This window comes from Watersipora subatra, chromosome 1, assembly GCF_963576615.1.
Source record: "Watersipora subatra chromosome 1, tzWatSuba1.1, whole genome shotgun sequence".
Lineage (NCBI taxonomy): Eukaryota > Metazoa > Bryozoa > Gymnolaemata > Cheilostomatida > Watersiporidae > Watersipora > Watersipora subatra.
Window position 1 is genome coordinate 67,745,291 of NC_088708.1, and position 22,997 is coordinate 67,768,287.

The following is a 22,997-nucleotide window of genomic DNA, read 5'->3' on the forward strand; positions in this document are numbered from 1 at the left end:
ATTAATATCTTTTCGATAATATTTAGGAATTAATAACCCACATATCCTTTGTATATTGTTTTTAGGCAACAGCTTTATAAATGTCTACCAAAATCAACAGAAATTTCGTTTTCCCGCGGAACTGATAAACGGAGTTTTGGTCATTTCTCCTCAAAAGAGTTAAGATGAAGCCAACTAGAAAAACATTATGATACACTTATTTTTATAGGTGAAACAATTGTTACACATTCAAATCTAGTAGTCATTCAACCTTAATGGTGTGTCTTGGTCCAGTTGTTTGCGAATGACGGTAGATCGAAGTACCTTTATGTATAATGCACGGGTACTAACAGTTGCTAAGACTTCTAAGTTCTGTTGATCGCTTATCAAACAAATCGCTTATGCTTTTTAGCATTATTCTTTAACCAATACGTACAGTGTCAAATAGCTTAATTCGAATAAGTTTGTTTTAATCTTACTTGTACTAGAGAGTTTATATCCTAACGCTTGTGACTGGTTCTTTGCTTTTCTGTTATTTAACTGCACTGGTTTTAGTACATGCTGTTGTTATCAACTCAGACTTTCAGATTTCTTGCGATGTTGAAATTCAAGTGCAACTTTAATGTTTAGTTTGTTTGCATACTGCTACGGCAGTAATAATTAGTTAAATGGGTTACGGTCACTAAATAAAAGGCGTTGTGTTTTGTGGTTAGTTCTTAACATCTAAAACAAAAGTACATGCTTCCTTCTCAAAATGAGACACGCATTTGAATGTACTGACAGAGTGCGATCTACCGCAGCTCGTTTACTGCGTAAACATTGTTGTATTGCAAAGTTGGAACATTTTTGCTGGATCAAGGTCTTTTGTGAGTGACGCAGATGTTTTTGTAAGCTGTTCTGACATGGCATTGGTATTCCTGTTGTGTCATCAAATGGATAATGTTGTGGCTGCAAATGACTTCAAACTAACAGGATCAGGTTCTGCTGTGTCATCTGTTATCACGGTCTATGTCGTGAATAGTTTTAGTTTTTCGGACTTCAGTGGGAGTCACTGTTTACAAACTATGACAGGAGCTATCTATGTGTATTTTAAGCGCTTAACCAAGTGTTTATTGTTTTTGGTTTTTAATTCTCTCAAAGGCATCCAAATGAATAGGTATATCTGGTAGGTTTTGTAATACCGCTTGTTCTGAGATATGTTTCAGTTGGTTTGAGTCATGAGTAAAAATGTGTTTGAGGTGATTTTTGGTTATGAACAAGCAAGGGATGGAGAGCAAATCTGCTTGACAAATAAATCCACAGGTTCACCATCAGATTGACTAATGTTCCAAAATAAATATCAGTCATCAAGCTCTTTTTATGATTACAGTAAGTCTGAGACATGTGAAAAACATCTTCTATCACAACTTCACCCTTTCTTGCTTGAGCTTTAAGCTAAGAAAAGACTTCATTAGTTTTTTCCTTAATAAAAAAAACATTGCGATTAGCCTCTAATCTCTAGTAGTATGAAGGCGTAACTTGCTTCTTCACAATTGCAACACCTTTAGCAGGCTGTGGTTCAGTAGAAACACCCAAATAGCTGTTGAATAGTTTTTAAAATTTCCTCCAAACTTCCAGTTCTCAGACGGACTTCTATCAAAACTAAGTTTAGAGGGACGTTTCAAATTTTCTTTTATAGGCTGCATTTAGTTAATTCTACTGTCATACATGAGCTGTCACAGAGGGCAGTTCATTTATCATGGCACAATATAGCTCAAAAAGTCAACTTACTGTTTCCCTCCAGTTAACAAATGCATCAAAGCTCTGATATTGTAAATGACACCACAGCATCCCTTTACTGCTTCACAAGTAACCAAACCACTCGAGACCAACAGCAAAATATATATTTCTCAATATATATAAATTATACAGTTCAGAGTATACAATAAACAGCAATGAACTGCACGGTATGAGACTTCCAGGTGCTCTGCTTTCCTGGGCTCATCTAGGCTACTCACATATAATTTCCCCTGGTAAGCTCCGCTCCTTTGTGAAGCTCAGTCGATTGCGCATGCATGGCAGGGGCTCAGTTTTGATAGCCGGGTTAACTTCTGCCTGACCCGGTTATTGAGACTAACCCCTTTAGCCTTGAAAGCCAGGCCGGCTTTAACCATGCAAGCTTTTGCCATGATAATTGTACTTGGCCGGTTTGTCATTTCTTGGTTGGCTGACTAATTGTTAGTGTGCTTAACCGGCCTGTTTCGCTGGCCTCCACTACACACTTCCTAACTAGGGACGTCGACATTTCTAATAACTAATTAAATAACTAATTTGTTATCTAATTAAATAACTACACTATATAAATATACTAATATTACTGTATTATGAATAAAATTTTCAAATAAAAGCCTATGCTGCTAGTGATATATTTCGGGTTTTATTTGTGTCCATTCTAACAGGTTGGATGATGATTATGGCCAACTTTTCTGTCCAATATTTTCAATCTGCTACTACAGATATTTTGAGTTGCACTATAAAAGTACTAAAATCTTTTCCCCGGGCAATTATAGTACTAAGGTAGGACGCAGATGCTGTTAGTTTTGCACACCTTGCTTAGATCTACGCTTTTCTCACATGAGCTTGCGACACATATTGCTGCTAGGTAGCTATCAAGCTATAATAGCTACAAGCTGAATCTGAATGCAGAGCAAAAAAAGCTAGCGGAAAGCACACATAAACCATATACAGAACACTTTGAGTTATACACAGAAAATTATTTTTCTGTGCTGTACCCTGTAAGAACTGCAACCTACTTCATTGATCTAATTCAGAATTTTACAAATGGAATTAATTAATTGTAAAACACTTTTATAAACTGGCTTTGCATTTTTCATTATTTGTCAGCTATTTTGAAAATGCCCTTCAGTGTAGCGCGCATCGAGAAACCTAGAATTGTGATAGAATTTCTCGTCTGCGAAAGGAAGCACCTGTAAATGTCAGAAGGCGGCGTTGTCAGGTCTATGGTGATGTTTCTATTGACTATGTCACAAATAGTGCAACAAATAGGTTAAGAGAATAAAGGTTGATGCATATGAGCCTAGTCAAAGTGATATTGAATAACAGAAAGACAGTTGGTAGGCCTTCAACTGTAGCAAAAGTTGGTAGGCCTTCAACTGTAGTGAAAGTGGGTAGGCCTTCAACATTAGTAAAAGTTGGTGGGCCTTCAACTGTAATAAAATTTGGTAGGTCTTCAACTGTAGTGGAAGTGGGTAGGCCTTCAACTGTAGTAAAATTTGGTAGGCCTTCAACTGTAGTAAAAGTTGGTAGGCCTTTACCTGTAGTAAAAGTTGTTAGGCCTTCAACTGTAGTAAAAGTTGGTAGGCCTTCAACTGTAGTGAAAGTGGGTAGGCCTTCCACTGTAGTGAAAGTTGGTAGGCCTTCAACTGTAGTAGAATTTGGTAGGCCTTCAACTGTAGTAAAATTTGCTAGGCCTTCAACTGTAGTGAAATTGGGTAGGCCTTCAACTGTAGTAAATTTGGTAGGCCTTCAACTGTAGTAAATTTGGTAGGCCTTCAACTGTAGTAAAATTTGCTAGGCCTTCAACTGTAGTAAAAGTTGGTAGGCCTTTAACTGTAGTAAAATTTAGTAGGCTTTCAACTGTAGTGAAAGTGGGTAGGCTTTCAATTGTAGTGAAAGTTGGTAGGCCTTCAACTGTAGTAAAATTTGCAAGGCCTTCACCTGTAGTAAAATTGATGCAATAGCAACTGTTGATCAGATGATAAAAACGGATTAGTGTACACCAATGATAGCAATGCTTTATTCTTGGATCTTAGTCAAAGTAATAATGTTAAAATTGTTAGGCATCTAAGGTACTCTAAAGTAATTGTCAAATGGGTTCCTGGCCAACATAAGCTTTTGAAAAATCATGAGACTTTCTTCAATTGAAAAGTAGCAGAAAATGAGACCATGTGTACACCATTTAGCACCTAAATCCAAAACAGGTTTGCTTGAGTAGTGTCCTTCTACCTCAACAAAAACTAAAAAGCTTCAAACCCCGAAGGCAGTCATGGCAACTATGCTTTAGAATGTTACTGGACTAATAATAGTTTAATTCACCCAAAAAAGACCACTATTAACACTAACACATTTATTTATTATATGTAATACTTGAAAGCTAATAGCAGGAATCTGATAGGTCAGGCTCCACTTTAACATGTACAAAGTGTTACTACGTGAAAATGCCAAACTCCACATGAGTTTGAAGACCTGTGAGGCAATCGGCAGCTCTAGTTGAATGATTTTAATCTCCTTATTTTCTTGATTTTGCGGCTTCAGACTATCACCTAGTTAGTCTACTAAAGAAAAGTTTGAGAAGGAAGCGTTACTCCAAAGACAAACTATGAAGGCTGCTTCGTGAAATAAGGGCTAAAAGATATACTTGCTAGTTGCTACACAGCTGCAGACAAGATCTTTTTAAATGGTGGAACACAGCAGTTGAAAAAAGAAAATTACATGTACATTCTCCTTCTCAATCTTCACCGTTTCAACTTTGTTGATGCATCATTTTAGGTCTGTGCTTCAAGAAAAACTGTTATTCGCGCTTGAGTGCATTACTTATTGACTGCCCCTCGTAATAATTGCTGGTCTACTTTCTTGCTGTTTTTGTTCAACGTTACATGCATTTGAAAATAATTGCATTATTTTCACTTTTGCAATCCCTATTCTTTATTGTTCAAGTTTTCTTCTCTTGTTAACAGTTGAATACACTTACAGTAATTCCTAAGACAACGTTGTTGAAATCATTAACTAAAACATCCAATTTTACTTTTTGTAGTATATTACGAAAGATGACTAAATGGTTGACATAGGGCAAAAGAGCAGCAAATTTTCACACCTTAACTGGAACCGCTGAGTTGCTCTTTGCAAAAATTTTTAAATTCCTTTAACAAACTACAGTTAAACCTTGACATATGCAATCTGTTCGATATTTACTTTGCGTATTGAGACTGTTGTGTATTTGAGCAAATATTCTTATAAGAATACATTGAAATGTTTTTAGTGTGTTTCAGGACTCAAAAATAACCATAAAACCAACTAATTCTGTATATCAATAGTACAAATGCATTACATATATAAAAAGTAAATGTAAAAATAGAACTTATATGTAACAATCAAACCGATAAATTAATACTGTGTATAATGAAAACTAGGAGACAAATCAAAGCCCCCTGTAAATTCTTTAGCAGCCTCCAACAATTGTGCAATAGTTGTTGGTATTAATTTAGCTTGTGACAGCAGTAAGATTTTCAGCGGCTGTCTGTCGAGATTATCGACCATACTGAAATTGTTTTTGTCAAACATCGACTGAGTTGCATGCATACATTGAGCGACGGATTATAATGAACAAAGCTTTTCTAATTTGTAGGTAAACTTCGTGGAGTTAAGCTTTCTGTTGCATTATCATTTGGCTTTATTCCAGTTGGTTGTAAGGAGCTGATATACTTTGTGAGCGGTGAAGCGCATGCACCAACCTATTGGTGGTTAACTCAGTACAGTTAGCAATGGCAACCTCAAGCAACTACTGTAAGTATGCAAGTACTCAATGTGACGGCTGCTATATTTAGCAGTATATTTATAAACGTACAGCTAATTTTAATAAATATTCAGCTAAGATGTATTCGACAAATATTTTGTATCTACTTATATTTGAGAAGTGATTTACATTCTGATGCTATCCTCGACTTGTGACCTTTCTTTGAAGGCAATTTAATAAAAGTTTGGTTATTTAGTTTTATTAACGCTGCAGTTCGGGAGCACTCAAAAATATGACTCTGCATTTAAATGTTTGAAAGAATAAATGATGGATAAATGGTAGATTTGTTTTTTCTATTTGGCTTTATTAAAAGTGGCTTATTGAAAAGATTAAAAAAAATCAAGTAGACCTTTATGAGGCTCATGCTTGTTGTTAACCATGCCAATTTATAGTCACAAACAAAGCATGTTGTCCTGAAAGAATGATTTCTCTTGGCATTAATATTTTTGAAAATATAGGGTTGGTATATGCAAGCACCACATGCATTCTATAGAAAGATGTAAAAACAATTTCGTTACGAAATTCAACATTGTAATAGTTGCCACAACAGCAATTGAAGTACATTCAACTGAATCAAACTAGTTTACCCCAGACAAGTCGGGTATCTCGTGATCACATACCTTACTATGTTAGCATGTATCTCGTTATCACATGCCTTACTATGTTATCATGTATCTAGTTATCATATTCCTTACTATGTTATCATGTATCTCATTATCACATACCTTACTATGTTAACATGTATCTAGTTATCACATACCTTACTATGTTAGCATATATCTAGTTATCACATACCTTACTATGTTATCGTGTATCTAGTTATCACATACCTTACTATGTTAGCATGTATCTAGTTATCACATTCCTTACTATGTTAGCATGTATCTAGTTATCACATACCTTACTATGTTAACATGTATCTAGTTATCACATGATTTACTATGTTAGCATGTATCTAGTTATCACATACCTTACTATGTTAACATGTATCTCGTGATCACATACCTTACTATGTTAGCATGTATCTCGTTATCACATGCCTTACTATGTTATCATGTATCTAGTTATCATATTCCTTACTATGTTATCATGTATCTCATTATCACATACCTTACTATGTTAACATGTATCTAGTTATCACATGCCTTACTATGTTAGCATGTATCTAGTTATCACATGCCTTACTATGTTAGCATGTATCTAGTTATCACATACCTTACTATGTTAACATGTATCTAGTTATCACATGCCTTACTATGTTAGCATGTATCTAGTTATCACATGCCTTACTATGTTAGCATGTATCTAGTTATCACATACCTTACTATGTTAACATGTATCTAGTTATCACATGCCTTACTATGTTACCGTGTATCTAGTTATCACATGCCTTACTATGTTAGCATGTATCTAGTTATCACATGCCTTACTATGTTAGCATGTATCTAGTTATCACATACCTTACTATGTTAGCATGCATCTCATTATCACATACCTTACTACATTCACATAAGATTCTATTAATCAATTTTCTGAGAGTCTGTAAAAATCTTTGATATTCTGCTTGTAGATACGCATCTGGTGGAACCCGCAACGGAGGAAGATGTTGAGAACATATGTGAAGATTTGAGGCTAGGTATTGGAGAGGAGGAACTTGAGGAATATCGAGGTATGACTCTAGTATGGGGGTGCGCTATCACCTCCCTATTCAACCATCAGCTTTGAACTCATCAAATATTTCTTAGATTGGCTGAATGAAGCTCTAGCTAACTGCGACCGGATACAGAATATTGACGAGGAGACAATACCTGTGCTGTACCCTAGGATTCCAGGAGTTAAGCCTCCAACTAAAACCAATACTTACAATGCATGGTGGGTAGGAGTGAGGGCCGTGTCTATGCGTGCCCATAGATGTATCGCTTATTTGCTAAAGCTAAGACGTGCTAAGTTACCTTCTTTACGGTTTAGCATATTTTCTTAAGCACAATCTATATAAATTTCAATGTTTGTTTGTCGTCTGTTGCTCGTTTGTCCAGTTATAGCCATAAAGTTGTAACAACGAAAAAATGCTTTTGTACTGGATATCAATTTACGAAGAATGCAATCGCAAGTTTACTAACAAACGGGCGAACCATTAGGCTAAGCATTTCTTACCATTCCCATGGCGCTTACCATTCCCATGGCACTTACCATTCCCATGGCACTTACCATTTCCATGGCACTTACCATTCCCATGGCACTTATCATTTACTGTATATCCCTTTTGGATTGCGCACGCTAAGTGTGCACTTTTTATTATTAATTAATATTACCTTTAATTAATTAACTAATTAACTATTAATTAATATTACCTTACGTGGACACTTAAATTATCTGTTGTAGGAATTGCTTCTACATTCTCTCCGTTTAGTCAGACAAAGAATGTTCGATATCTCATTTTTACCGTTGTACCAGTATCTAAAGGTACTAGTACCATCATCAAAACTTTGAATACAACGAGCTTTTGCTGCAACAGTGACCTTTTTTATACACATATTTCCATGAACTCATAAGTTTCTTGCGCAAAGACTCTTTTATAACATGGGCAACGCCGGATATTCATTTAGTTATTTTATAAGATTGGAACTAAATTCTTTAGTTCTATCATTTTATAATCATGTGCCTAGAGTTTCAGTTTTTTTTTATAGTTATTATGTTATTATTATGTATTGGTAATATAATATTTATTTTCTTCCTCACTATTTATTTGCACTATTGAAAGTAATTTAAGTATATTTTATGTATCTCGGCTTATCATGTAATATGCAATGGTTGCTGTCTTTCAATGAATTTTTATTACAATAATTCATAAGAAGTTTGAGCAGTTCCAAGCCATCAGTCTATGTCAATAATACTAATAATATTATTGCATTTAAAGAAAGTTATTGTAAGGATACTAATGATACGATAGAGTGTGCCAATACTATATAGCCTGGTGGATTGTCCACCATTTACCTCTAGTCGTGTTGAGAGACCAGAACCTAGAGAGCAGAATTTAACAAGAACTATTCATATGTAGTTTATACTAACAGGTGATACAACAGGTAATAGGTTTTAGCGTATGTCGTACTTTAACGTTTTAACACGAATATTATTTGACTGAATCTGTCAGATATTTTTACAAAATGAGAAATTCTAACCAACCTCTTTAGGTTCACATAAACATGTGCCCAGAACAGCTTATCGTTAGTTTTATTTGTGCCACATTTCGGGTTTTTCAATAAATTTATTTATTTTAATAGGTATTTTAAATTTCATATATTGTTTTATGAATATATGAAAACTGATTTCAGTGAAAGATTGAAGTGATATACAAGTGTCTTGTAAAACAATAAAAAATATTTTTGTCATAATCGACCATCTGGTATTGATCTTCTATTAGTCTGCTGTGTGCGAGAACTTATCATGATGCAAGGTGCCATTTTTTACTGACTATATGTTTGTCCAGGGCAAGCACAGTTCATATAAAAGGTGAACCAGCAGGGTTACTCAGCGGTAAAAGAATTGCCATTAAAGACAACATATTCATTGCTGGAACACCACTACAAAACGGATCGAAAGTCTGGAGTGGATACACACCAGAGTTTGACGCTACTGTTGTAACCAGAATCTTGCAAGAAGGTGAGCTTAGTGCACGTGTGGCACTTCCACACATGTTAATCATGACTAAGATCTTCAAATCATTCTTTAGTCACCACCATCTTACCTGCAAGCAAACACACCATCTTACCTTGCAACAGCTACATAAATAGCCCAGCTGTTGTAAGGTAAATAGCAACAGCTGGGCTACTTACCTATGTCAATTTGTACAGCAAAAGTACCTTAAAATAAGCTAATGAACACAGGTTGATGAATAGTCTCAAATTATTTCTCTTTGCTTAGAATTCCTGAAACGAGCAGCGTGTTTGCTGCCAGTATTATTTCGCTATAGATTAATTTTATTATATATTGTTATTGTGACATTGCGGCAGCCAACATGCTCTTTATTGTTTGATAGGTCTTATGATGTCACAACTCATCTTTGCTTTAAGCGCATGAATCTATCCATCATTTTAAAGCATATGGTGTACTCTATTCAAGAAAATCGTTTTTGTTCCTACAAAGAGTCACGAGCTAAACTGAGCCCTAATCTCATAATCCACAGTAAACCTGTCTTGATTTTCTAATCCCAATGACCTTTTTTAGATCTGTACAAATTTTTCTGTTTCCATTTTTCCCTTACTTGAGTAAAAACCAAAAACCTTTAACGCTATCCTTATATTTATAGTTTGGCGCTAACTATAGACATGTGTTAGATTTTTGTTGATCGACAACAATAGAATTGAATTATGTAGTTTCAATTTCATAATTGAACCGCTCACAAATTAGGGACATATGACATATCAAAACAGCAACCTTAAATGTAACATCATAACATATGTCATGTTGTTTAGGGGGGTTGCCATAATTTTGCACACCTGTTAAAATTGCAAGTGATGTCTTCAGTATCCCGTAAGATGTCGTATATTGTAGGTGGCACAATCATTGGCAAATCTACCTGCGAGAGTCAGTGTTTTTCCGGAAGCAGCTTCACCAGTCTGAGTGGTCCAGTCAGAAACCCTCATGACACCAGCAGATCTGCCGGTGGCTCTAGTTCTGGGAGTGCTGTGCTTGTTGCCACCGGTGAAGTTGACATGGCTCTTGGAGGGGACCAAGGCGGCTCGATACGCTTGCCAAGCTGCTGGACTGGTTGTGTTGGCTTGAAACCAACATGGGGACTTGTTCCGGTTACTGGATCTCTTGGTGAGCTAATAACCTTGCACAAGTAGTTCATCAAACTTATAATATTAAATACGTTTTAAAGTAATAATTTTCTTATATTTTTCAAGCATCAAATACATGGAACGCGGATAACTGCACAATTTTACTATCGATAGACATTTATGTACCTGTACTATTGTACTATTAGTACTATTAGTACAATAGTACTATTGTACTATTTGCACTTACTAATAGTACTATTAGTACAATAGTACTAATAGTACTATTTGCACTTACTAATAGTACAATAGTACTATTGTACTAATAGTACTATTGTACTAATAGTACTATTAGTACAATAGTACTAATAGTACTATTTGCACTTACTAATAGTACAATAGTACTATTGTACTAATAGTACAATAGTACTATTGTAAGTTTAGTTAGTCATAAAGATCCTAGTACAAATATACGCTCGAGATAGGTTGTCTTTTAATAGTGGGGTAACGGTGGGGTAATGGTGGCTGGTCAGGCATCTCATCTCTGTTTAGCCTTAATTCCAACAATTTACAGTAGTGTGAATGAAAATGCTCATCCCAGCTGCATAGCTTATGAGCGGGCTACTGCATGTATATGCTGGTCATGTTGTTAGTTTACTTTCTACGTGTTGAGGTTGAATTTGATCTTCTGGTCCATCATTTGCTATCTAGCTTGTGAAAATGCTATAGTAAAATGTTTGTTGTTGTTTCGTGTGTTGATAATAAGTAAAGCTTCCAAATTCTGCGTATACATGTACATGCCAGCATGTTTTTGATATGAAACTGTTTATTGATGGTACCACCTTAGGTATGATGCCTGCCGTGGATCACATTGGACCAATGGCTAGTACTGTGACAGATGTAGCACTTCTCTTAGAGGTCATAGCCGGATTTGATGATGGAAGAGATCATAGGCAACGACCTGATTTAGCCAAAATTCAGTATAGTCAGCTGGTATGTTAAAGTTAGTGCTCTTTGGACCACCTTGCCTTGATGTGTGTCCCACTTTCAGCCAGCAATAACTTGTCATGTCTGACAGATTTACACAGGTACTTCTTTTATATTGTGACTTAAAAGTAAGACTAGACTTTTTTATTTTTCAGTTTAATCATCTTCTCATCAAACATTTTAGGTCCATGCTTTAACTTCTATTTTCATTTTATTCTTGGTGATTTTGGCACATTGCCATTATCTTCTGGTTTTTTGCTTTACCTTTTGCATTCTTGGCATTATGCAGCACATCCTTTGCTGATTTAGAAACATAATTTGAGCATAAACACTGCGACTAGGTTCAAGGAATTCAGAAACTAGTAGTGGTTGTATGCAGAATCCTCATCTGGTTGCTAGTTACAATGAGGGGTATTTAGGTGAAATATTCGTTTTTGTCTATTTTTTTCTTTATTTCTTTCCCGTTGTCTACGTATCAATCTATTTAATGTGATATATATTATATGTATTAATGCCATATGCCCTGCGTTTAATTCCCTTTCCCTTTGTATGTGTCTATATATCAATCTATTTCATGTGATATATATTGTATGTATTGATGCCATATGCACTGCGTTTAATCCCCTTTCCCTTTGTATGTGTCTATATATCAATCTATTTCATGTGATATATATTGTATGTATTGATGCCATATGCACTGCGTTTAATCGCAGTGTTAATCACAGTGCTTGTACTATGGGGTTAATTAATTATATCTTTTTAGATGCATGAACCACCACCTAAATAAGAGGCTATTGAAAATTCTGGTTACAGAAAAAAAAGTTTGCAACATTTTTTAAATATATTTAATGAGTTTCACAAAGTTTAAAAAATCATGGAAAAGAAGAGTGGCAAAAAATTAACAAAGGTCTATAGTAGCTAATATGTAAAATGAATATACATCGCATGTATAGAAAATTTTTAATCAAAAAAGTTTTTTTTGATTTGACCTGTATTTGGTGGGAAAAATTGTTGTACATTGGCTTTCATTTTCTTCAGCTGAAATTAAAATGTAAAAAAGTTTCCATAACAAGGAACAAATGCATTCTTTGTAACACGTCTAAACCAGTCTGTTAAATAAGTTTTATAAAGATACCAAACTAGCAGACAAAAGTAATCCACAGCAGTGGCAAGGAACTTTCATGATTTGCTAGCCCCAAATGCTTGCATAAATTTAACTTTATAACTTGAATAAATAATGTTGTGAAACACAAAACACAGAATTCTAATCTTTTGGTTGAAAACAGTAAAAATTTCAATTACAGCAAGACATGAAAAGAAAAAACAATTTAGCTAGTCAATTTTACAAATAAAATAACTTTCACAATTTGAGCATATTTTAAAATCTCGTAGAGTTCACAAAATATTAAAATTTGCTATTTGTGCACTCTGTGAAACAGCAAATTGGCAAGAGTGAAAAGTTTGCGCTCAGCTTAATTTTAAAATATGCTGTTTGAATCAGTTACTCAGCGTATTGGTAAGAGTTGAAAATGGTAACTGTCAGATATCACTCTTTCTGATGAATTGCATTTTGATTTCATTAAAATTTAATCAATATTTAATACGTAAAAAAATTAATATCTGTGCTAATAAAATAGTTATTAATAAATAGATATTAATAAAATAGCTAATACCATCTTTTAAAAAAAAACTTATTATTTTAGACTTTACTGATAGATCAGTAGTTTATTCGTTAATTTCCAAGCAATTCTCTGCAGCTGTTGAGAGGTCTATACAGTGTAAAGATCACATAAACAGACACATCGACTCGTCGTTTTATATACCTACATGTATATAAATATCGATGTTTAAATTTTAATCTAAATAGAACATATTATACCGGTTAGGAATTAAGTTGTGGTGAATTTATGACCGTTCATACATTGCTTTTGCGTAATTGAATAAATGGAGAGATGTGAAACAATTTGTTGTATACTTCTTTTGTATGCAAAAATGTTTAAACAGTTATAGCGAATTTATTAGTTGATTTAAATAATGTCAATTAATCTCAAATATCAGAGTGGCCAAATCCGTGTTATCTCGTATTTTATGGCATATTTTGGTGCAGCTAAAAGGTGATTTATCTGGAAAGAGATTTGCTTCTGTGAAAGAAGGGTTTCAAGGTGTAACGCACGGCGTAAAGTCAGAGATTGATAATGTTGTGAGTAAGATGAGGGAAGCTGGGGCTATCGTAGACGAAGTTAGCATTCCTCTACATTCGGAAGGTAAGTCATGTGTGTTATTATAGAGAACTAGATGAATGGCTGGCGTTGCACGAGTAATAGAATAATTACCTAATGAATCTGAGTAACTTACTTGGAAAGCTACATTTAGATCTTTATTAAAATCTTTACTAAAGCATTATGTTTTAGTAAAAAATTTAGCCAGCGTAACAAGCATTACGCTCAACAGTCAACAGTGCTAGTTATTAACCCCATCAAGCGCTTTAAGCGTGAGTATCTTAACCAATGTAATGACTATTTGCCCATTGAATCCATTGTATTCTGTGTAGTTTAATGGTCAAGTTCGCCGTCAGGTGATCTCGGGGACCCGAGTTCAAATCCAGTACGGCGCAGATTTTTATTGCTATAACTGGATACAGAGTTTAACAAAAAGATAAACACTGAGATTTATGTATATAAATGAGTGTGGTGTATCAACACTCCTTTCCTACCAACTATTTGTTGAAGCAGCCCCTGTGATATGCCTAGTAGGTTTGTTATGCTGCTCTGTTCGTCACAAGTGCCATAGGAAGCCAAGGCAGCACTCAGTCTAGGTATAGTATCTGTTGTTTCAGAGTAGAAACGATTAGATGCACCGTGCATCTCTAGTTATATACCTGAGTCTCCTCTTTTGGAGTGTAATATGATAACTCAATATGGATAATATGGTAACTCAAAGAACACAAAATATTGTCTGTGACTGTTATCTTGTAACTGTTGTCTGTACATTGAAAGTGGGCATGCTCTATAGGTATACTGTAAATCACATTGAAATATTTTTATACATGCATCTCTCATTGATTAATTACCAGAAATATAGCCAGTACTTTAATATTTACCAGTGGTCCTATTGGAGTTTTTAATATTTGATTAACAGCAAATATATTGTGGAATTCTTAAAATGTTCAACTAATGATTGCATTTTAATGGCTCCACTCAAGATCTCTAATTCACTAAAATGCCATCACAGATGTCTGCATGCATTAGTTTAATGCTACTATAATAAATACTATTGTTAACCTGCATACAGCTAATTTTGACAACTTTTATGGTGTTAGAGAATATAGGTTTGTAAAGAAATACAAACATGCAGATAAACATACAAAGTGCTACAAATATAAAATAATACTGTCCCATTCGTTGATGAACTGGTAGTGTTTCTGCAGTAGAAAAGTATTGCGCTTTGAATTTTTCTCAAACTGTAACTAAGTGCAAACACTTTGACAAGGATTAGTGTAACCAAGCTCACCAATTAGGAAATTATAAATATGTACCTAGCTTGTCTCTCAAGTCTCAACTATGCTATAGATTCATGTCGCCTTCTGACTGGAAATGCCTTCTGGTTATATTTTTTGGAGTATTTGCTGTATATCTGGCCTGTGATGCCAGTTCATGTTCTTACTTAACAGGATAGTGTTAAACTTGTACAAGGCATGCATCCAGTATATATTATAAGACATGCAGTTGATATCGAGGTAGTTATGGATGGAGAAAGGAATGTCTCAGCCTAACAAAAATGACTCATAACTACTATATAAAGTTCTCATGCACCAAAAGAAGCTGCAACGGTGATTCATTCAACGTTTTGATAGTTTTCTTTCAGGAGTAGACAATTACTGCAATAAGAACGGCTTCTATTTGAAATATAAAAATTTGTTGTACAGATTTTTACCCATGAGTAAATCTGCTTGCATTTTCTTATGGCAGTACAGTTTTTGAGAAGCTATGCCAAGTAGAAAAAATGACTCGGTATGTTGGAACATACAGAGCTTTTCCTTCTATGGAAAACATGCTATTGGATTGTTGGTGTGAATTGTTTTCAATTAATGTTGTTTATTTATCACGTGTCAGGTTATGACAACTCTACGTTTTATTACTAGCTGATAATTTAGTCTCTATTTTAAAATATGCATCTCATGAAAAATTGCTTCTACTTTTTTTATATAACTTATCTTCGATGCCAACAACACAGGGTAACTAGACCATGTGAATTGCATAACAGTTCTACGAATGACTATCTACAGGTCGACCGGTTTTTACTGTGTTAATGGCTTCCGAGTATGATAATATGATACGGAATAATGGGCAAGCATCGGGGTACAACGACTTCTATCAAGTCTCAGCTATGAAACACGCTTTTAAGGTATGTTTGCAATACATGTACTCCATATCTTTCAAGGTATGTTTGCAATACATGTACTCCATATCTTTTAAGGCATGTTTGCAATACATGTACTCCATATCTTTTAAGGTACGTTTGTTTGTTTTATTAACATTAAATCATAACATAACAAGATGATAGAAAAAGTAAGGGGCAATGAGGGCCCATATGCGCAGTAGCATGGCTATTCAAGCCTGAGTTAACATATGAGATTGTTAATGAAGAAAACGTGGTTGTCTAAGCAAAAGAAATCAGAAAAAATATCTATTCCAGAGAGTCCAGTAAGTACTGCTTCCCATATGTTTGCAATACTTGAGCACATGTTTACAATACATGTGCTCCCCGTATCTTTTAAGGTATGTTTTTAATACATGCCCTCATCTTGTAAGGTATGTTTGCAATACATGTACTCCTTATTTTTCTGGGGATATTCATCACTCCTATCTGATGAATATCCCAAGTCTCAGCATTACAAAATTTTTGGTATTATTCCATAATTAATAAATTGATTCATTGCCCCAATATATATGTCGCTAGTCTTCTCCCCCATAGACATACACATTCCACCTGACAAGCAATAAAATATTTTTGTGTGAGAAACTGCTCATTTCTGTTTTTTTATTTTTCGTTCTCATGGTTACAAGATATTTAGCTTGGAGTTGCTGTTGAAATTATGTAATCGGCTAGACAGCTTTCTGTTGTTCCCATTTTTAGCATTTCAACTCCGATGAGAAGCAAAGCTGAAAAGTTAAACTATTTAATCTTGTATTTTTGACCAGCTTGGAACATGGATGACTGCATGTCTATGCTATGGGCTATATGATAAACTATGACTTCTTAAGTTCATCACCTCTACAAGTGTTATTGTCTAGTTATCTAGAGAGATAACAAATAACCTGCTGCCATTTGAGCTGCTACGGGCTGGATTTTGCCCAATCAAACTGCAACTATGCTATTTTTTCATGTTTTTAAAAGCACCCAATTAAGACTGTAGAACCTGAAACTCAGCTTTGGACCATTCTACGAGGAGTGCATTCATTTACTTTCAGAGTCAAGTACGTGATATGCAGCCCGTAACGAAAGCTGTTACCCTCTTTGGAGAGTATTTGCAGCGAAAAGATGGTAAGAAATCACCTGAAGCACGTGAAGAATGATCCAGATGAGAAATAGAGGTTGAAATAGTAGTTTCCTTAAAGTTTGGTTCTTTTTCTTGAAGTGAAGTATAAACAGTATACGTATTATGAGCAATATTGTGTTTAAAATAGTTTTTGGTGAAAACAAATGACCCGAGCCTTTCATTCCACAGGAAGCCGAGACTGTGCTGATCATTGCAGCTTAAAACCTTGAGTAACTAGCATCAAGCTGTGGTTAAAGTTGTTTGCCCAATATTAGATGAATAATAGAGTTATGTTCTTGATATGCTGCTAGCAGAGCTAGCACTGGCTATTTTATTAAATTTTTGCATTTCTCTAAATATTCCTTTACTTATTTAGGTTCAACAAACAAAATGCACTAAAGCTTCAGTCGACTCGCATCACAAATGTTTCTAGAGTATTTGTTAGGTACATCTGGTTGTATCACAGACAAGCGTACATCACAAGTCAATACAACAATCAGTTTTCTGACTGAACCACTCTACATAATGTAGTGTCTTAGTTGGTAAGTACAGTGCTGTATACTCACACAGGTGCACAGATAGTGGCCAGGGCTATGAATATGAGATCGACTATCAGAAAGGCTTACGATGATGTTCTTGAGACATACGATGCTCTCATCATGCCAACCATACCATACGTCGCCCCTAAACTGCCTAAGCCTGATATGACCTTGAAAGGTAAGCTTATGAATGATTTTTGGTTTTTTTATTGTTAACATCACATTGCATATGCTCCACATGCAATTAGCCTTCCTAATAGCTTACGGACATACGAGTAAAGTTCACTGTGCTTTTGGGATTCTTGCTTACACCTTGAGGCAGTTATAATTTTTTATAATCTTGTCTACCATTGCAGAATTTGTAAAGAACGCGTGTGGAAATCTTAAAAATACACAACTGTTCAACCTTACTGGCCACCCTTCTCTGTCTCTCAATGTTGGCATGGCTATGCCTGAAGATGTAAGTCTAAAACTTGTTATTGTCTCCTCGTACAATCTAAACTAGTAGTTACAGTGGATAAAGTTTGTTGATAGGTGATACAACACAATCAATTGTACATGCGCCTTAGGGAGAGTTCACACCTTCAACGTCAATTAAAATCGACTTTCTTAATTTTTTTTCTATGGCAAGGGTTGATAGAAAAAGAAAAGAAAAACAACTTTGTGTCTAAAATAGAGTAAAAAATATAATAATATGCCGTTTTCTCTCCCAAATGCGGCAAGCAAAAAAATGATACATTTTAAGCCAGTTATGGAACTCTCATTACTGAAATCGAATTGAGAATTTCTTGACACTTTATGTAGAATTTCTTATGTAATACAAAGCAAAGACTCTACTTAAATTCTTTATTTTCAGTTGAATTTATGTTATAGCAGCTTTAGGTTATAACAGCGTCTACTGTAGATGGAGAGGTAGATGTGAACTTTATTATCACTGGTCCATGCTGTTTTAAACAAATTAGACATGAGACAAAAAAGTTACTGTACTGGGTGTTAATATTAGTTCTATTATATTCTGTAGAAGGGCAGCAACAAAATGCCTGTTGGTTTGATGATCACGGGTAAACACTTTGAAGATGACAAGCTACTGGATGCAGCATTTGGGATAGAGCAGCTTCTGAAGCAGTAGATAGTCTGCAGGCATGTCAATCTAGCAACTTATTCTATGAATAACAATTTGTGGGACTGCATTTGAAAATAATTCAAAACTCTGCTTTAATTTTTTCATGTTAGTAAATCAATATTTTTAATAGTTGTCTGTAATAAATAAAGTGTTTGTTTGCCGTATTTTCTCTGGTTACCTTGTAACAAACACTGCATTGTACTCGTTTTTAAGACACCACAAACAGGGTTAGTAGTAGAACTTTGGCTGTCAACAGATTCAGTTATTTAGTAATGGGAACATATGCTATATAGTCTGATGCGGGTAAATACTCAGTTCACCGGCCTCGTCTGAGAAACCCCTTGACCGAAAATCTTAAGATATCAAGCCAGCAAGAACTTCACCCACAAATTAAGGTCTTTTGTTTGCGAATAATACATATCATTACATAATATTAATAGTTATTGTCAAAAAATTTATAACATTAAATTAATTTTGTCAATGATAACAAACCGGCACACTGTTGTGTTGATGAGTAGCAATTTTCTATGTTTCACTGAATGTTGATGTAATCAATGATATACAGCCCCCCAAGGATAGGCGAGGGCGGGGTTTTATGATCGCGCTCTGTTAGGATTGTGCTAGTCTGGGTTTCGGAGCTAACACAGTTCTCGCGGGGCGGTCGCGTTGCCTCGTTAGGCTTTGGAAAACACTACTCACTGTTATCATGTCATTAGCTTATTCAGTCAGTAGGCTCCGTGGTTCACAATAGCAAACCTTGAATTTCTACAATGTAGGGGTAACACCCAACTTAAAAAATCGATCCATGGAACATGAAACATTTCAAATTACCTACTTTTACTAATTTTGAAGTAAGTAGGTGTCGTAGTATATGCTTAAAATTGAATATAATTTACCCAAAATCACCCGAACAACAGCCTTTTTTTCCTAGTTTTTGATTAATATTTGGCCACTCCTAATATAAAATAACAAAGTCTTTCATCGTTGTCACATTGTTTTACCTGGCCAACAAGATGGGACAGCAGGCAAAGCTGTGGAGTGTAGTTTTCATACTCAAAATCTAAATATAAAACCGAATTTGGGCTATTTTACGATTTCGACTACTAATATCGTGAATGCTTGTGAATGGCAACTGACTGATCATAATGGTAACAATATTTGGCAACTATATTTATTTGACAACAAAATGAAACCAACAGATCAGTAAAATAACTGCTATTGTTCATAATATTTGTAAATTTACAAGGGGCTTTATTCAGCGTATTTGTTTGTTTGGGAGCCGTGTTCGGGTTCATCCCAACAGAGCGTGTTCATTAGGCCCCGCCCGCATGATGCCCGTCGCCTATCCTTGTGGGGGCTGTATATCATTGATGTAATGGAGTTTTATTAATACATGTTATTGATTTACACATCTTTTTCAACAGACTGTATGTTTAGAATGGCTTCACATTATTTCCTACAGTAGAATTTAAAAGATTGTAAATGCTACTGTAAGTCCTGATACTGTAAGTCATCCTAACACCAAACACAAATATGTACTTACTCTTCTTCATCACCTACTCAGAGAGCTAAATGATGTTATTGTAATGTGATGAAGCATTGAATCATGACAAGAGCCTGATATGGTTACTCATTCCCAAACCACATCCTATACATGACCTTGAGATTCCAATACTGACTTCAAGTTGAATAACAGCTTCATCTAAGTGTACATTATATCTGTATTTATTCGGGTGAATAAATACTTTTTATTTTTTAAAATTGTATTGGCTTTTACTGGTGTTAATGTCTATCTTTGTTGTCTATAGTTGCATGATTTTATTGGTTGGTTATTGCAGGTTATTGGATAACCTCCTCATTGATGTATCGATTTATCCACATCAAGTATACAAATACAAACACACAGATGAATTTATAATGCAGACATGTATTCTCATGATCAAACCAGAATTCTAATGTATATGTATATAAAAAATAATTTCAAGGCACATCCTGAGTCTCCAATAAATAGCAACAAAAATCAATATTCCTTCACAATAATAATTTTAGGAGCAATCAATCATTTAAAATCTTCATAGCGACATTTCTACACCATCTATATTTCTCAAGTTATATAAAATTTATTTAGATATTTACATAATCTTACAAAATGATAAAACTGCGAGTCTATATCCGCATCACACAGCTGTACCAACGGCTTTATGAGCGAGTAAACCATTTTGTAACTGGCCATAACTAGGGGGAGGGGATGTGACTATACCCTCGGAGTGCTGATGTGATGGCAGCGTGTACTGAATATGATCTGGTCTTCTATTGGCAGTTCGTCGTACGTAAAAAACTAGAGCCACGCTACAGATGATTACTAGTAAAATAACAGCTACTAGCACTATAATGACTGTAGTACTTGTAACGTATTTAGTCACGACTCTCTCTGCCGGGTACTCCTCTATTAACACCTCGCTGTTATCAGACTTGACTGTATCTCCTGAAGCTTTATCGCTGTTCGAGAGGTCAAGGTTGAGCATTATAAGATTTGTTCCCACTTTGTGATCGTCAATGACGGCTCGGCGTTTTCTGCTAAAGGGCAATGATTTGGGCGTACCGATTCTATACAGAACATGAACATACCATTGCTGTCCAGATGTTGTCTGTAAATATAAATACTTGAAGTTTATATCAATACAAGCATAATTTGGTAAACATAAGTTCATACAAATAATAATAATCGCTTTTGTTCACAATTACAGAAATGATGGTAAATTTGCAATGCAGTTGGCTTGATCTTTCATCTATCAAAATTATATTATCTTAGACCTTGAAACCCTTTCTACAGCTTACCCCAGCTTATCACATGAAACACTCACAGAGAAAAGTGGATCAACACTAAGGACGAAACCATCGGTACTCGGTAGGCTATCCAGTTCAGACATTCCTGACATGCTATCAGCAAAGTTTGCTTTAAAAGGTAAACCATGAAACTCCTTTGTAGTCACATCTTCCTGTCCTCTGTCCTGTGATAACAAAGTGAATGTATATCATGTGCGTGTACTCTCTACATATCTATCCGTTACACATGGCAAGACCCGTTAGGTATTTGTACCGCATTGAGTATTGTCACCACAAACAGTAAATATTATTGTTTTTTGTACGGATGACTAGCTTTGGGTATGCAAACCTGACAAAACTTTTGAATTACAGATATCTAAAGATAAAGTAAATTAGCAGAATAAGGTGTTGGGAACTTATGAGTTGCTAAATTTAAATATATGATCAAATAAATATAACACAATATTTTAACGAAATCAATTCAGCATTATTATGATTCATTCAATAGAAATTGTATTAGTAATGCCAATCTCACAGATTGGAAGTGATTTAAAATGAGAGATACCAACTTTAGTATGAAAATCAAAGTTTTATTAGAAAAGGTTCAGAAGGTTTTAAACAATAATGGTTGACTGGTGGTCAGTTTTCGCTCAGTTTTTTTTTATTTTTAAACTGAACGAAACAAAAAAATATTACGATATGATATTGCGATACGACAATGATATTACGATTTGGATGTTTGAGTGTTTTAGATGTCTTGTACTGAAACTACTTTTATGACTGACTGGTGAGAGAAAATACAAATTTAGATAAAAAAAGTCAACAAACTGGTCAGAAAGAGAGATATAAACAAAAACAAGACCTTCATAATCTATAAAAAACAATTATAGATTATAGATTGTAAATAGGTGCCATAATAAAGTTACATTACACTGCAACAATAGTACATTGTCTTCAGCTATATCCATGATGGCTATGATCGATATCGTAGAGTGTGACGAGTGTTAATCTATATACACTACTAGCTGTGATAGCGGTTTTATATGAAAACATATCAGAGAACAGTTAGCATCATTGAATAGGTAATTTGGAGCAAGCGAGTAAATGTTCTTATCATCACTGTAAGTTTGGCTTCATGACCTTATCTGCTGTGCCTTAGTAGAGAAAAAGATTTTCCACTTATGCTAGTTGACTATTATTGTTTATGTGCTGACTATGTTGGAACTCACCAATAAAAGGAATCGATGCTTCAGTTTGCTGTTGGGCTCCAGGCAGCCATATTGTGCTCCTTCATTGTATATCTTGCCTGTTGGATCATAAGTTGGAACGTATCCATCCAGCCCAGTGCAGATAAATACTTTGTCTAGCTGAAGACGAAAGGCTGAGTTCAGGTCTTGGTTTGGGTTCCAAAACACTCGCCCAAACAACCTCTCACCCTTTGCAAACACCCCTGTAATACCAAATTTAGTTCACTGTTGAAAGTGCTGCTACAATATGGAAAAACTTGAAGGTGACACTTACCATAATCAACAGGGCCTATGAGGGTAACATGAGCATTGTAACTACTGGTTCAGCCCTGTCGGCTAATAAATTTGAATAATTTATAATAACTTTGTTATTCTGACAACTAATAAGGTTGAATGTAGGAAGAGCC

The 22,997-nt window shown here is 35.0% G+C and overlaps 2 protein-coding genes across 3 annotated transcripts in view; one reads left to right on the forward strand and one right to left on the reverse strand.

Annotated features, from left to right (window-relative positions):
- Window positions 1-5,418: 5,418 nt before the first annotated feature.
- LOC137402809 (amidase-like) lies at window positions 5,419-18,681 on the forward strand. 2 transcript variants are annotated; one of them, XM_068089319.1, is made up of 12 exons: window positions 5,419-5,541; window positions 7,122-7,220; window positions 7,297-7,423; window positions 9,039-9,211; window positions 10,103-10,372; window positions 11,177-11,322; window positions 13,424-13,580; window positions 15,602-15,720; window positions 16,788-16,860; window positions 17,426-17,572; window positions 17,751-17,854; window positions 18,416-18,681. In XM_068089319.1, exons 1-12 carry the CDS (start codon window positions 5,520-5,522, stop codon window positions 18,521-18,523), a joined length of 1,545 nt encoding a protein of 514 aa, XP_067945420.1. In that variant the 5' UTR covers window positions 5,419-5,519; the 3' UTR covers window positions 18,524-18,681. The 2 variants fall into 2 exon arrangements, with proteins under 2 accessions (XP_067945420.1, XP_067945428.1); XM_068089327.1 differs by lacking the exons at window positions 5,419-5,541; window positions 7,122-7,220 and having other exon boundaries at window positions 7,334-7,433; window positions 9,050-9,211.
- A 1,775-nt stretch (window positions 18,682-20,456) lies between these two features.
- Window positions 20,457-22,997, reverse strand: part of LOC137390734 (extracellular matrix organizing protein FRAS1-like) — a 43,476-nt gene continuing 40,935 nt past the window's right edge. Inside the window, exons 42-44 of the mRNA XM_068077060.1 lie at window positions 22,573-22,793; window positions 21,382-21,528; window positions 20,457-21,165 (exon numbers count right to left, since the gene is read on the reverse strand). Coding sequence (XP_067933161.1) covers window positions 20,695-21,165; window positions 21,382-21,528; window positions 22,573-22,793 — 839 coding nt within the window. The 3' untranslated portion in view covers window positions 20,457-20,694. The remainder of the gene's footprint in view (window positions 21,166-21,381; window positions 21,529-22,572; window positions 22,794-22,997) is intronic.

Excerpts from the sequence above, each read along its gene's own strand:
- LOC137402809 (XM_068089319.1), top strand. The coding sequence starts at position 5,520 with ATGGCAACCTCAAGCAACTACT. Across the intron at positions 7,424-9,038 it reads ACCAATACTTACAATGCATG|GGCAAGCACAGTTCATATAA; the intron begins GTGGGTAGGAGT and ends ATGTTTGTCCAG. Across the intron at positions 13,581-15,601 it reads CATTCCTCTACATTCGGAAG|GTCGACCGGTTTTTACTGTG; the intron begins GTAAGTCATGTG and ends GACTATCTACAG.